Here is a 13978-nt window from a genome sequence, read left to right on the forward strand (position 1 = left end):
TGGTGCAGATGGGACCGCCAAGGGCTGGCACCTCCTTCTTTGGCCTTCCCTGGGGCATCTTGGAATCGCACGTTTTCGCCCCTTGACTGGCCTCCAGCTCACCGCTATTTCCCGTTACCCTCTAAGGCCGGTGGCAGGAGTGCGGGTGGGAGGTGGCCCCCCACTGGCCCTGGGCGGGCTGGTGGGGGGGAGCCCGCTGCAGCCGCATCCCCAGACGTGGCTGCGCTTGTCCTGGCCGCCGCCTGGGTGTCGGCCGGGCAGCGGGGGGGCCAACGCGCAGAACGGCGCGGGCGCTTGGCGGCGCTGGCCCCAGCCCGCGGCCGGGCCGGGCGCTGACGGGCCGCTTCCTCTCCCCACAGCAGTCGCTGCTCGAGAAGCAGAGGGTCCTGGTGCAGCAGCACGAGGACGCCAAGGAGCTCAAGGAGAACCTGGACCGGCGGGAGCGCCTCGTGTTCGACATCCTGGCCAGCCGCCTCAGCGAGGAGAGCCTGGCCGACTACGAGCACTTTGTGAAGATGAAGTCCGCGCTCCTCATCGAGCAGCGGGAGCTGGAGGACAAGATCCGCCTGGGCGAGGAGCAGCTCAAGTGCTTGTCCGACAGCCTGCAGCCCGAACGCGGCAAATGAGGGACCCGCCCTGCCGGCGCCACCGACGGGGCCTGCCAGCTCCGTGCCCGAGGATGCCGGGGGGGTCCTCCAGCCCGTGTTCGCGTCCCGGAGAGAGGGTCCTCTGGCAGCAAAGCGGCGATGAGAAAAGCAATAACTCCCTGCTGTGTCTGGGGGACTTCTTTGTTTGTGTCCCTTTCTAATGCTGAGCCTCCCAAGGTGACTGTGGCTGACGAACGGAGTCTCGCCCTGGTCGGCTGGGTGGGCGCCGTGGCGCAGCGGCCCTGCCCCTGGCCACGGAGGCGGCCGGGCCGCCGACCCTCCCTGCAGTCTGCAGAGGCGGCCCCGGGGAGCCAGCGACCGCCGCGCGCCCACGGGAGTCGGGCAGGGGCGGGGCGGGCACCCATCTGCTCTCGGGGTGCAGCCTGGGCGCGGCTGCCACGTTGCCTTCTGTCTCGCTCCTTCCGCGCCACGGGCAGTCGCCGTCTCCATCAGAGGGTGATGTTCTCTGACCCAGCAGGAACTGCGGCGATGAGGATACCCTTAGGAACTTATGAACACTTTGGAAAGGGGAAGGGTTTCCTACTGGCTAAAAACCAACTGTGAAGTGAACGGCCTCGGGGCTGCGCGTTCTCATTCTGAGATGACAGTCCCTTCAAGAGCGTGCGTGCTTGAAAACTCACAAAGCGCACACATGGTTGAGCGGTTCTCGTGATAGCACCGCTCCAAGGTGTTTTCTTGCAAGGTAATTTATTTGGGTTAGAATGTGTGTCCAGTAGTCATGTGCTTGTTAAGATATTTGGCGAGACAACTTAATGTCCTTTAAATTCCTTTTCCCAGCACGTTTGTGTGCCTGTGTTCATTACTGGCAATTGGCTACTCCTCTCTTTTTGCCTCCTTAAAGCTGTTAACGTGCCACCACGCCACAGCCCATTTATGGTATTAAAAAAAAAAAAAACTTCCTCTGGTTTCTCGAGGTCCTGTGCCCTCCCTGCAATCTTTTTCTGCTCCAGAGTTTAAAGATTTGGTGTCCTTTATGCAGTTGAAATGCCAAGATTCTCAAGAGAGTCTATTCATTAAAAAAAAAAAAAAAAACACTGTCATGCTGTCACTTTCCAATTGACAAGCCACAGGCTGGGAGAAAATATTTGCAAATCACATGTCTGACCAAGGACCTGTATGCAGAATGTACAGAGAACTCTCAAAACTCAACAGTAAAAAACAAAAACAGCCCAACTAAAAAGCGGGCAGAAGACTTGAACTAGATATTTCACCAAAGAGGATAGACGTGTGACAAATAAGCACGTGGAAACATGCTCCACCTCCAAAGGCTTGGTTCTCATTGTTTAGTTTTATCAAATGATTGTAGATCCAGTATGTTTCTTCCACAACTTCTCACCTGATTAAGTGCATGGATCCTGGTGAGCGAATCCTTGGATGACATCACGTTTAGGTAGTGTTGGGTTGGTTGTTAATTAAGGGACCGTCTCCCCCTGTGTCCCTGAAGAAGTTTTCCACACCGTGGGGCCGTTTCCCTGGGCCAGCAAGTGACCACAGCCTGCCCGAGACGCGAGCCCGTTTCCGGGGACAGTGATGCACGCCGCCTGAGCCCGGGGGCTGGACTGGTGCCAGGGCCACCGCGTCGGCGTAGGCACGCTGAGTGGACACGGCACAGGTGCTTGCCAGCGTCCCCAGTGAGGGGAATCTGCAGCCTTCCTGGCAGCCGGCCCTTGCCCAAAAGATAAAGGTGTTGGCGAAAGCCTGTGCTCCCGTGGGATTAGACCAGGATCTCGTTTCCGGGGACGTGGCCTCCTCGCCACGGAGTGGTCACCTGCTGGTCAACCTGGTCGCGTCGGGAAAGGCAAAGCTGGCTGCGCGTGGAGCCCCAGCTTTCTCCAGAGCACGGGCGACCTAAGTAATTTCAGGGTGTTTTGTTTTTAACGTAGGCAGGGCTTATGCTCTCTTCTCTGTGATTTTTCCCCCTTTAAGTACAGTATTGTGATCGTTTTGATAATACGTCTGCAAAATGTGAATCCTGGAATGTGTGTCTCTCCCCGGCCTCTTAATGTTGGTTTCGTCTGCTTTGGTTTGGTTGAGGGCTGCCCTTTTACACAGCAACATGTAGTCGTCCGGTTCCCTTTGTCAGAGCACGTGTGATCACAGCCGTCCTGTCCCTTCCCATTCGTTTCTTAGGTGTCTGCTTGGGGGAACCCAAAGATTCCAGTGAGTCGGTGTACATAACTTTGTCTATAGTTAGAGTATTGCATATAAGAACAATCTGGTGCTAATGTTTTGCCCTTGGCCTTCTTAGGTGGTGGCCAACTCCTCACCCCCTGTCATGGCTCAGCTGCGGAATGCTCTGTGTAGCAAGATTTCGGTTGGGGGTTTTGCCTGTGGCTCTAATCCTGCAGTCCACCCTGGAAAATGTGTACAAATTTCATGCTTGACACTTAACACTTACCTATCCACAGATCATCCTGCTTGACCTTAACAAAATAAATAGTGTCTATTTGAGTGACTCGAGCGTGTCTTTAATTACCTGTATCTTTTAAAAGATCAGAATATCCTTGCCACGTGTAAGATTTTTATCATAAACCAATGAATAAATTGTGGTGTTCAAGTAACTTATCTCTGTGTGTATATAACTACTAACTCTCGTTAAGGCCGATGAGTTGCAGCCAGAAAAAAAGTCAGGAACACAAGTTGTATCAGTTAGTTCTTGCCACACTAATGCTGCGTAACACCTATCAAGTCTGAACAGTGTGCAGTGAAAAGTGTTGAGCTCGTGTCTATAGATCAGCCAGCTGATCCAGGCTGGCTCCGTTCCACATGCCTCTCACATTTCCCCCTGGGACCACGGGCTGGCCTGGGTGGGTCCCCGGCAGATGGACAAGAGAACAAAGACCATCACAAAGGTGCTCTTCACATCCTTGGTCCTCCTCCTCCTCCCTGGCAGCCGTCTGTTGGCCAAAGCAAGCCCCATGGCCAAACCTGCAGTCCACGGCGGGGGGGGGGGGGGACGGCCTCCCACCCCTTGAGTGGAAGGGAGGCTCCGTGCCATGGCACAGTGAGGCTGCAGGGCGGGCGAAGAGCAGGGCTGGGATGGACTCAGCCCCCGCACCAGCGTTGGCTACTGCGGAGACGCATTCGTGCTGCAGGACCCGGGAGCCGTGTGGCCTGAAGCGAGCCGCCTCCTGCCCCTAGCGGGGAGCCTGGGAACAAGGGACTCGACTTCCGTTTCCTCATTCGTGCTGGGAGAGGAGTTGTGAGATTAAGTCAGTTGATCCACGGTAGAAGGCTTAGAAGCCGGGCCTGGTTCGGGAAGCACTGGCTGTATTTTTTACTTTCTCGTCACCTGCCATCCGTGCGGTCGAACAAATTAAAAACTGTCGCAACACCCCGAGAGAGGCAGTGGATTGATTTCGTTTGGTAGGATTAGAAATGCCTTAGTTTTGGAGTTTGGGGGACCTGAACATTAGACATGGTGGAGAGAGTTCTTTATGAGGAAAGTAATTCAAAATTAGGAGAGTGAATATTTATTTAGAGTGGGAAAAGGTCGCAACAAATGATAACTTTTTAAAAGCTGGCACATGCCGTAAGCATTTGGTGAGGGTTTTCCCTCCTACCAGGACACTTCAGCCTGTCTCATTTGAGTTGGGAAATGAGCAAGAAATTAATACCCAAGAGCAATTCAAGTCCAGTTTGGCGACCCTTGCGGTGTTGGGCTCTGTCCTGCTCTGTCACTTTTTATCTCCCGCTCCCCCCACCCAAGATGGCTCCCTCGTCTGTCTGCCCATTTTCCTCAGGGGGCACCAGGAACCGAACCCGGGACCTCCCGTGTGGGAGGTGAGTGCCCAACCGCTTGAGCCACCTCTGCTCGTGGCTCATTGTGGCTTTTCTTGAGGAGGCATCAGAACCGAACGCGGGACCTCCCATGTGGGAGGCAGACACCCAGTTACTTGGGCCACATCCATTCCCCAGGGCTTTTTTTTTTTTTTTAATTTGTCCCAGTGTATAAAGTTTAGTCCTCAGAGCTGACTTGTTGACATCACTTGCCCCTATGAAGCTCTTGCAGTTTAGCAGCCCAGCGTCTCTCCGGTTTGGGACCATCTTGTGTAGCCCATCTGTCTTGCGCTATGGACCGTGTTCCGACAAACCTGTGATCTGAGCTTTGGCTAGAAGGCGATCAAGTTAAGAGTACCTTTCCCTGTGGGTCAGCAGTGGCCTTCCCACTCCTCCTGGCATGTGCCACACCTGCCAACACCTGCATCTGGCCCAGGTGCTGCTTTTCTAAAAATGCCATACCCTCCCGGGGACATGGGCTGGACACCACGTGGGAGAAAGTGATTAGGAGCCAGGTCGGAGCTGGCCAGAGAGATCTTGAAAGGGGATTCTTTTTTATTTTTTTAAGATTTCTTTTTCAGGAAGCCCTGGGGATCGAGCCCTGGACCCTCCATATGGTAGACAGATGCTCTGTAGCCAGGCCCGCTTCCCATGAAAGGGGAACCTGATGATCCGTTCGCGAGCGTACCCACCCCAACATAGCTGACGGAGGGACGACGAGGATACACGAGGCAAGAGAGGAGCCCAAGGCAGTGCCAGGCAGCGCCGCATGGCGTTGCCACGGGCACCCGAGAATGTGGAAGGCGAGGACAATGGCTGTGGGATGTGGCCACGGAATGGAAGGCTGGGGGAGGCAGGGCTCACAGCTGCCTGGGAGCTCAGGAGCTGGCAGACACGGCCCCGGCGGCACGTCCGGGAGGAGCCGCGCCCTGTCCGCCTGCCGGCCCAGCCAGCTCGCCACCCTCCTCCTCGCGCCCGTGACCGTGGGGACCACGTGGCAGGTACGTGGGGGCTCGGGCTCTCTTTGGGTTTCTGTGTTTGGGTTTCATCGGCCCGTGACCGTGGGGACCACGTGGCAGGTACGTGGGGGCTCGGGCTCTCTTTGGGTTTCTGTGTTTGGGTTTCATCGGCCCGTGACCGTGGGGACCACGTGGCAGGTACGTGGGGGCTCGGGCTCTCTTTGGGTTTCTGTGTTTGGGTTTCATCGGCCCGTGACCGTGGGGACCACGTGGCAGGTACGTGGGGGCTCGGGCTCTCTTTGGGTTTCTGTGTTTGGGTTTCATCGGCCCGTGACCGTGGGGACCACGTGGCAGGTACGTGGGGGCTCGGGCTCTCTTTGGGTTTCTGTGTTTGGGTTTCATCGGCCCGTGACCGTGGGGACCACGTGGCAGGTACGTGGGGGCTCGGGCTCTCTTTGGGTTTCTGTGTTTGGGTTTCATCGGCCCGTGACCGTGGGGACCACGTGGCAGGTACGTGGGGGCTCGGGCTCTCTTTGGGTTTCCGTGTTGGTTTCACTGGCTCAGAGTCACGGGCCATGACTCCCTTGAACGCTCTGAAGCGCCTTCCGGGGCAGACATCCTTTTGTCAATGTTGCTCATCGGCCCGTGACCGTGGGGACCACGTAGCAGGTACGTGGGGGCTCGGGCTCTCTTTGGGTTTCCGTGTTTGGGTTTCATCAGCCCGTGACCGTGGGGACCACGTGGCAGGTACGTGGGGGCTCGGGCTCTCTTTGGGTTTCCGTGTTGGTTTCACTGGCTCAGAATCACGGGCCATGACTCCCTTGAAGGCTCTGAAGTGCCTTCCGGGGCAGACATCCTTTTGTCAATGTTGCTCATCAGCCCGTGACTGTGGGGACCATGTAGCAGGTACGTGGGGGCTCAGGCTCTCTTTGGGTTTCTGTGTTTGGGTTTCATCGGCCCGTGACCGTGGGGACCACGTGGCAGGTACGTGGGGGCTCGGGCTCTCTTTGGGTTTCTGTGTTTGGGTTTCATCGGCCCATGACCGTGGGGACCACGTGGCAGGTACGTGGGGGCTCGGGCTCTCTTTGGGTTTCTGTGTTTGGGTTTCATCGGCCCGTGACCGTGGGGACCACGTGGCAGTTACGTGGGGGCTCGGGCTCTCTTTGGGTTTCCGTGTTGGTTTCACTGGCTCAGAATCACGGGCCATGACTCCCTTGAACGCTCTGAAGCGCCTTCCGGGGCAGACATCCTTTTGTCAATGTTGCTCATCAGCCCGTGACCGTGGGGACCACGTGGCAGGTACGTGGGGGCTCAGGCTCTCTTTGGGTTTCTGTGTTTGGGTTTCATCGGCCCGTGACCGTGGGGACCACGTGGCAGGTACGTGGGGGCTCGGGCTCTCTTTGGGTTTCCGTGTTGGTTTCACTGGCTCAGAGTCACGGGCCATGACTCCCTTGAACGCTCTGAAGCGCCTTCCGGGGCAGACATCCTTTTGTCAATGTTGCTCATCGGCCCGTGACCGTGGGGACCACGTAGCAGGTACGTGGGGGCTCAGGCTCTCTTTGGGTTTCCGTGTTTGGGTTTCATCGGCCCGTGACCGTGGGGACCACGTGGCAGGTACGTGGGGGCTCGGGCTCTCTTTGGGTTTCCGTGTTTGGGTTTCATCGGCCCGTGACCGTGGGGACCACGTAGCAGGTACGTGGGGGCTCGGGCTCTCTTTGGGTTTCCGTGTTTGGGTTTCATCAGCCCGTGACTGTGGGGACCACGTGGCAGGTACGTGGGGGCTCAGGCTCTCTTTGGGTTTCCGTGTTGGTTTCACTGGCTCAGAATCACGGGCCATGACTCCCTTGAACGCTCTGAAGTGCCTTCCGGGGCAGACATCCTTTTGTCAATGTTGCTCATCAGCCCGTGACTGTGGGGACCATGTAGCAGGTACGTGGGGGCTCAGGCTCTCTTTGGGTTTCTGTGTTTGGGTTTCATCGGCCCGTGACCGTGGGGACCACGTGGCAGGTATGTGGGGGCTCGGGCTCTCTTTGGGTTTCCGTGTTGGTTTCACTGGCTCAGAGTCATGGGCTCCTTGAACTCTCTGAAGCGCCTTCCGGGGCAGACATCCTTTTGTCAATGTTGCTCATCGGCAGTGACGGAAGGGGAGAGGGGCGGCTGACCAGTCCTTGGCCAAGACACCCTTCCCGAGGAGAGCAGTTTCATCTCATCACACGGGCGACGTTGCCGATTCTCCCCTTCAGTCGGTGGCATTGTCCCGCGCCACCACCGTCCTCCCATCTAGAAACCAGCCTCCCTGTTGTGTTTTTAAGGTTGGGCACGTGGTTTTGGTTGTCGTGTTTTCCCTCTGGAGCCTCGGGCCCGTTTTACAGGCTACCCAAAGTTCACCGCTACTGCTTGGAAGGTTCCCACCTGCCAGAAAGATTGGAGGTAAGGAGTTGTGCAGGGAAGGGAGAAGACGGGGGCTTAGGGCTGCTATTGGGTGGGGCTGTGCAGGCTCGAGGGGGCGAGGGTTGGGAGGATGGGTCAGATGGCCCAAGGAACGGGCGAGAGCAAGGGAACACGGGAGATTGTCGGTTATGTGGTTGAAACTATAATGTTTGGAAAACGCTTTAGAAAATATAATAAGGAGGGGTTTCTGGTTTAAGGTGTTTGACGGGGGCGTGTCTGGCACAGGACGCACCTGGGGCAGACTTGCAGGGAGTGCGTGAGTGCTGTTCATGTCGTCATGCGTTGTATCAGTGGGTGAGACCCATACAATGAGCAGGAAGGTGTCCCTGGGGAGACCTTAGGTTCTCAGACAGAGGGGAGGGTGTCTCTCAAGAGCATGGGTGGCTCCCAGTGGGGGAGGACAGGTAGCGTGTCAAGCCCTCAGCATTGTTCCAAGTATCTATTAATCTTGTCCTTCAAGCAGGGAGGCTTGGGTGTCACTGTGAGCCCTAAGGGGAGGGGGAGAGAGCAGGGCTGACCAAGAAAGTTGCCCATGGGAAGCTCGGCCCCTCCGCGCTCTTCTCCGCTTCCTCTCTCAGACCATGCTCACTACCATGCGCCCCCAGTGCTGCCTCGGCCTTGTGCTGCAACGGAGGGGAAGAGGAAGGAGTGCATGCCTGCACCTGTCTCTGCCACCTGTCCCCTCTACCGCTTTGGGCAAGTTACTTAACGCCTCTGTTCTCAAGCCCCTCACCTACAAGATGGGCATAAGAACACTCTCCACCTCGCAGGGCTGTTTGCGGATCAATACACAGCACTTAGAACAGTGGTTCTCAATGTGTAGTCTGGGGAACCCTGGGGGTTCCCTAAGGCACTTTCGGGGGTCCACAGGCTCCTGACTATTTTTCTCATAATACTAAGATGTGCGTTTTTTGCCGTCCTTCTCTCCCAAGTGTGCAGTGAAGTTTCCAGAGGCTACAAGACATTTGAGATGGAAAGATTGCTTACAGATGTGAGGCTCTTAAGCCCAATGCAAAAGAGACCCCAGAGTGCCAAAAACAATGCCGCTCTGCTCCCCAAATTTTGTTTGGAAAATACCATTATTTCTCAAAAAAAATATGTCATGTATGTTAACGTTACAGATTTATCATGGGTTTATATTTACATGAATCCATCAGTATTTTTTAATTTCTCAGTTTAATTTCTCATGTAATAAATATCGGTAGGAGCAACCTGCATGAACCAAAACTTGTAGGGTCCTCGAGAAATTGTAAGGGCATCAGTGGAGACCTTTTTGGAAGAAGACCAAAGTGTGAAGCAAGAGCTGAGCTGCAGTGGGGCCTGGGCCTCCACCACACTAGAGGAGGCTGACCAGGCCCCAAGCGGCAGGGGCAGGAGGAGGGGCTGGGCAGGGGCAGGGGCTGGGGCAGGGGCCGGAGGAGGGGCTGGGCAGGGGCTGGGGAAGGGGCAGGGGCTGGGGCAGGAGGAGGGGCTGGGGCTGGGGCAGGGGCTGGGGCAGGAGGAGGGGCAGGGGCAGGGGTTAGGGCAGGAGGAGGGGCTGGGGCAGGGGCTGAGGCAGGGCAGGGGCTGGGGCAGGGGCAGGGGCAGGGGCAGGGCCAGGGGCTGGGGCAGGGCAGGGGCAGGGGCAGGAGGAGGGGCTGGGGCTGGGGCAGGGCAGGGGCTGGGGCAGGGGCAGGGGCAGGAGGAGGGGCTGGGGCAGGGGCAGGGGCTAGGGCAGGAGGAGGGACTGGGGCAGGGGCAGGGCCAGGGGCAGGGGCAGGAGGAGGGGCTGGGGCTGGGGCAGGGCAGGGGCTGGGGCAGGGGCAGGGGCAGGGGCCGGAGGAGGGGCTGGGCAAGGGCTGGGGCAGGGCAGGGGCAGGGGCAGGCGGAGGGGCTGGGCAGGGGCTGGGGCTGGGGCAGGGCAGGGGCAGGGGCAGGAGGAGGGCCTGGGCAGGGGCTGGGGCAGGGCAGGGGCAGGGGCTAGGGCAGGAGGAGGGACTGGGGCAGGGGCAGGGCCAGGGGCAGGGGCAGGAGGAGGGGCTGGGCAGGGGCTGGGGCAGGGCAGGGGCAGGGGCTGGAGGAGGGGCTGGGCAGGGGCTGGGGCAGGGCAGGGGCAGGGGCTAGGGCAGGAGGAGGGACTGGGGCAGGGGCAGGGCCAGGGGCAGGGGCAGGAGGAGGGGCTGGGGCTGGGGCAGGGCTGGGGCAGGGGCAGGGGCAGGGGCAGGGGCAGGGGCAGGCTCTCCCTCTCCACCTGCTTTGCCCGCTCCTTTCCCAGGGGACTCAGTACTCTTGGGGAATAATCCGTCAGCCCGCCCGCCCCCCACCCCATGAGGCATTGCTGACCTCCTCTGTCCCCATTTCCCAGCTGGTTACATTTAAAGATCAGTGCGTGTGCCTGGCAAAAAAGTACAACCAGCCGAGGGGCTGCTGGGGGAGAAGGTGATGTTCTCTTGCCAGTGCCCCCAAACCCAGTTCCACTTCCTAGAACCACTTCCCAGCACTGAGGGCCAGGCCCCACTCCAGCTCAGCTTTTTTTTTTTTTAAGATTTATTTATTATTTCTCTCCCCTTCCCCCCCACCCCAGTTGTCTGTTCTCTGTGTCCATTTGCTGTGTCTTCTTTGTCCTCTTCTGTTGTTGTCAGCGGCACGGGAACCTGTGTCTCTTTTTGTTGCGTCATCTTGTGTCAGCTTTCCGTGTGGGCGGCGCCATTCCTGGGCAGGCTGCACTTTCTTTCGCGCTGGGTGGCTCTCCTTACGGGCGCACTCCTTGCGCGTGGGACTCCCCTACGTGGGGGACACCCCTGCATGGCAGGGCACTCCTTGCGCGCATCAGCACTGCGCATGGGCCAGCTCCACACGGGTCAAGGAGGCCCGGGGTTTGAACCGTGGACCTCCCATGTGGTAGGCAGACGCCCTAACCGCTGGGCCAAGTCCACCACCGTCCAGTTCAGCTTTTAAGCATTTCCTATACCTCAGAATTTTCTGTCAACGAGCACATGTATTGCATATTTATATGTTTACACATCTGTACAGTTCTTTTTTTTTTCCACAGAAGTTAAACGATTTCTGTACAAACTCGTGCACCGTGCGTTTTTACTTGGCAAGGTGCCTCAGGCAGCTTTCCTCGTGAGCACACTTAGCCCTCTCTCTCCCTGCCTCCCTCCCTCACTCTCTTTCTCTCTTTAATGGAAACCACACCCATGGATGGTAAATAGGGTAGTGCTCAAAAATAGACTCTGGCGGGAGACTGCCCTCCCATCCCAGACCCTCGCTCCCACTCACAGAGGCTGCCTTCAGCAGCTCCTGGTGGTATCTTTCCAGAACTTTCCATGCACGTTCTTATGGATGGGGGAAAAAGTATGCACCTTTTCCTAATTTACACAAGGAGTCGCTAAGATTCGCTTTGTTCTGTCGTGTTTCTCCCCAGTGCGGAAGCGCTCTACCTCAGTGTGTGCACATGCACACGCGTACACGTGTGTATATGTATAGGGGTGTGTGTGTGTGTCCTTATCTCTCATCTTGAGCGTACAGTAGCCTCCAGGCTGGTTTCCTGTTCCCACTGTCGCCCCCTACAGGCAGCTGCCTGTTGATGGCAAAAATCTAAAACCCGCCATTGGCCGTTGGGCGAGAAGATGAGGCTCTCTTGCCCGTGCCCCCAGTCCCAGTTCCACTTCCCAGAACTGACAGCTTTTAAGCGGCGCCTGTACCTCAGGCAGCAGGGGCACATCTGGGAGAGCCTTTAACATCCAGCGCGGGCTACGAACCCCTTCCCAGAAAAGAAAAACAAGTATTTGTGAATGCCCAAGATCACAAAGGAAACCCCAGTCTGTTGAAATACAGTCATTAGAATATTTCGGCAAGCACGATCATGACTTCTGCCACCGTTTTCTGGGCAGTCCCTCCCGTCTTCTGGGCCAGCCCACATTCTGGGGTGCATGGCCACAACAACTCCCTGCAAGCTGCCTCACCCTTCTGTCCCTTCCGCAGAGGAAACCTCCTAACCAGACTGACAGATGCCACTGTGAGTTCTCATCGAATCGGGGCACCGGAATGCAAAGCTGGTTTGCAGAGTCCTCCGATATGGGTGGAGGGACAGTGACTCCTCCGTGTAGCTCTGACTCAGACATTTGAGAGCAGCTCTGCACCCCCCCCCCTCCCCCGTGCATCCTGCGCACCGCGGAGGGAGCCAGGGACTTGACTTCTTTGCCACACTTGAATCTCCTGTACTGACTCATTCATTTACTCGGGACATTTAAGTCCTTCCCACCAGCCGGCAGGCTGCAGGAGGGTCTCAAAAGGAATGCGCACAATTGAACCACCTGCTCGCTTCCTGCCAACGTGCCATGTAAATTGACCCTTCAAAACAATTGGCCGAGGAAATATCTATTCCTGAGTGCCCACGTGTCCAAGAAATGTGTTTTGTGTATTTGACTGACATTTACTCTCTCTCTCAGGGACTCACAGGTCATCTTGGGGACCCTGAGGCAGGCTAGAGAGCTGAACGGACCACGACTCTAGATTATCCTGGACCATTTACAGTGATGCCAAAGCAAGTGAACTTGTTTTTTAAAGATTTATTTATTTATTTCTCTCCTCCCCCTCTCCCCCCATTGTTTGTTCTCTGTGTCCATTCGCTGTGTGTTCTTCTGTGTCCACTTGCGCTGTCAAGCGGTACTGGGAAACTGCATCTCTTTCTTTTGTTGTGTCATCTTGCTGCATCAGCTCTCTGTGTGTGCAGCGTCACTCCTGGGTGGGCTGCTCTTTTTTCACATGGAGTGGCTCTCCTTGCGGGGTACACTCTTTGCACATGGGGCACCCCTGCGTGGCACGGCACTCCTTGAGCGTGGCAGCACTGCGCGTGGGCCAGCTTATGACATGGGTCAGGAGGCCCTGGGTTTGAACCCTGGACCCTCCATGTGGTAGGCGGACGCTCTGTCAGTTGAGCCATGTCCGCTTCCTGCAAGTGGACATTTTTAAACATTTTTCACCATCACCTCTTTTTAACCTTCACCACTGTCCCTGGAATTAAGGTAAAATACAGTTGCTACTGTTTACGAACAACCTTTAGACTATTACTGGCAAGCATCTTCATTTCAGTTGACTCTGTGCTAGTCCATCCTACAAGCCGGTTTTACAACTTGTGTGGTTATTCTTTCTGTGTCTTTTCCAAAATCCTCTGCCTCTCCTTGTCTGCCTCTTCTCTCCTTCCTCCCCTCCCCTCACAAAATCCCCTTTCTTCCTTCTGACATACCCTGGTCTTTTCCTTTGCAATGAGCTTCTGGATGGGAGATAGGAATTGTAAGAATCAATGACTGAATGTATTCCAGACAAAGGACTCCCAAGTTTGTATCTGTTATTCTGCTGTATCTATTTTGCCTTTTTTAAAACTTGTAGTATCATATATATATAAAACCCCAAATTTCCCATTTTACCCATTTTTAAGTTTCAATTCAGTAGTATTAATCACATTAACAATATTGTGCTACCATCAACAAAACCTTTTCATTGCCCCAAGCAGAAACTTGGTGCACATGCCATTTGTAATCTTGATTTCTACTGAAATCACAGCTGCATCCTCCCTGGGAAAATGCCAGTGCTGGCATCATAGTGGTAATAACAACAAATTACGATAGCAGCTGAAAATTCACTGCGTGCTTACTAAGTACCAGGCACTGTATATTCTCACCACAGCCTAGGAAGTGTCTCATTAGTATCCTTCCTTTACAGGGCAGGAAAGTCACGTTTGGAGGGCTTGCCCAGATCACACACCTAGGACCATAGGCTGAGATTTGGACCCAAGTAGCATGGTTTGCTGGGTTCCCATATGGTCGCATGGGAAAGGCAGGCAGGAAAGAGAGGGATGTGATGGGAAGAGACTCGCTACCCTCTGGGATGTCTGTAGTCCTGAAAGACAACAGGCAGGAAAAGGGAAGCAACTGGCATTTCCAGGAAGGAGCAACTGATGAAGAGGTGGGAGGCAGGAAGCAGCCCTTGTGACCAGGGTGCACTGGGTGGGCATCTCTCACTCAAGGAAACCATCAGTGGTGATTTCTCACTCAGGAGCCATCATTGCACCTCCATCCATCCTTCCATCCATACACCCATCCACCCCCCACCCCCCACCCATCCATCCATCCTCCC

The 13978-nt window shown here is 56.0% G+C and overlaps 1 protein-coding gene and 1 long non-coding RNA gene across 4 annotated transcripts in view; both read left to right on the top strand.

Moving 5' to 3' along the window:
* The window catches only part of LOC131277185 (protein Shroom2), a 75501-nt gene extending 72272 nt beyond the window's left edge, over positions 1 to 3229 (top strand). For both annotated transcript variants that reach the window (XM_058291304.2, XM_058291305.2), the window contains exon 7: positions 360 to 3229. In XM_058291304.2, coding sequence (XP_058147287.1) covers positions 360 to 626 — 267 coding nt within the window. In that variant the 3' untranslated portion in view covers positions 627 to 3229. The remainder of the gene's footprint in view (positions 1 to 359) is intronic.
* Positions 3230 to 5280: 2051 nt separating this feature from the next.
* LOC131277094 (uncharacterized) lies at positions 5281 to 12384 on the top strand. 2 transcript variants are annotated; one of them, XR_009184302.2, is made up of 3 exons: positions 5281 to 5449; positions 7720 to 7837; positions 12292 to 12384. It is a non-coding gene; the product is annotated as an uncharacterized lncRNA (long non-coding RNA). The 2 variants fall into 2 exon arrangements; XR_009184301.2 differs by lacking the exon at positions 5281 to 5449 and adding an exon at positions 7208 to 7414.
* Positions 12385 to 13978: the final 1594 nt, after the last annotated feature.

This window comes from Dasypus novemcinctus, chromosome X (assembly GCF_030445035.2).
Source record: "Dasypus novemcinctus isolate mDasNov1 chromosome X, mDasNov1.1.hap2, whole genome shotgun sequence".
NCBI lineage: Eukaryota > Metazoa > Chordata > Mammalia > Cingulata > Dasypodidae > Dasypus > Dasypus novemcinctus.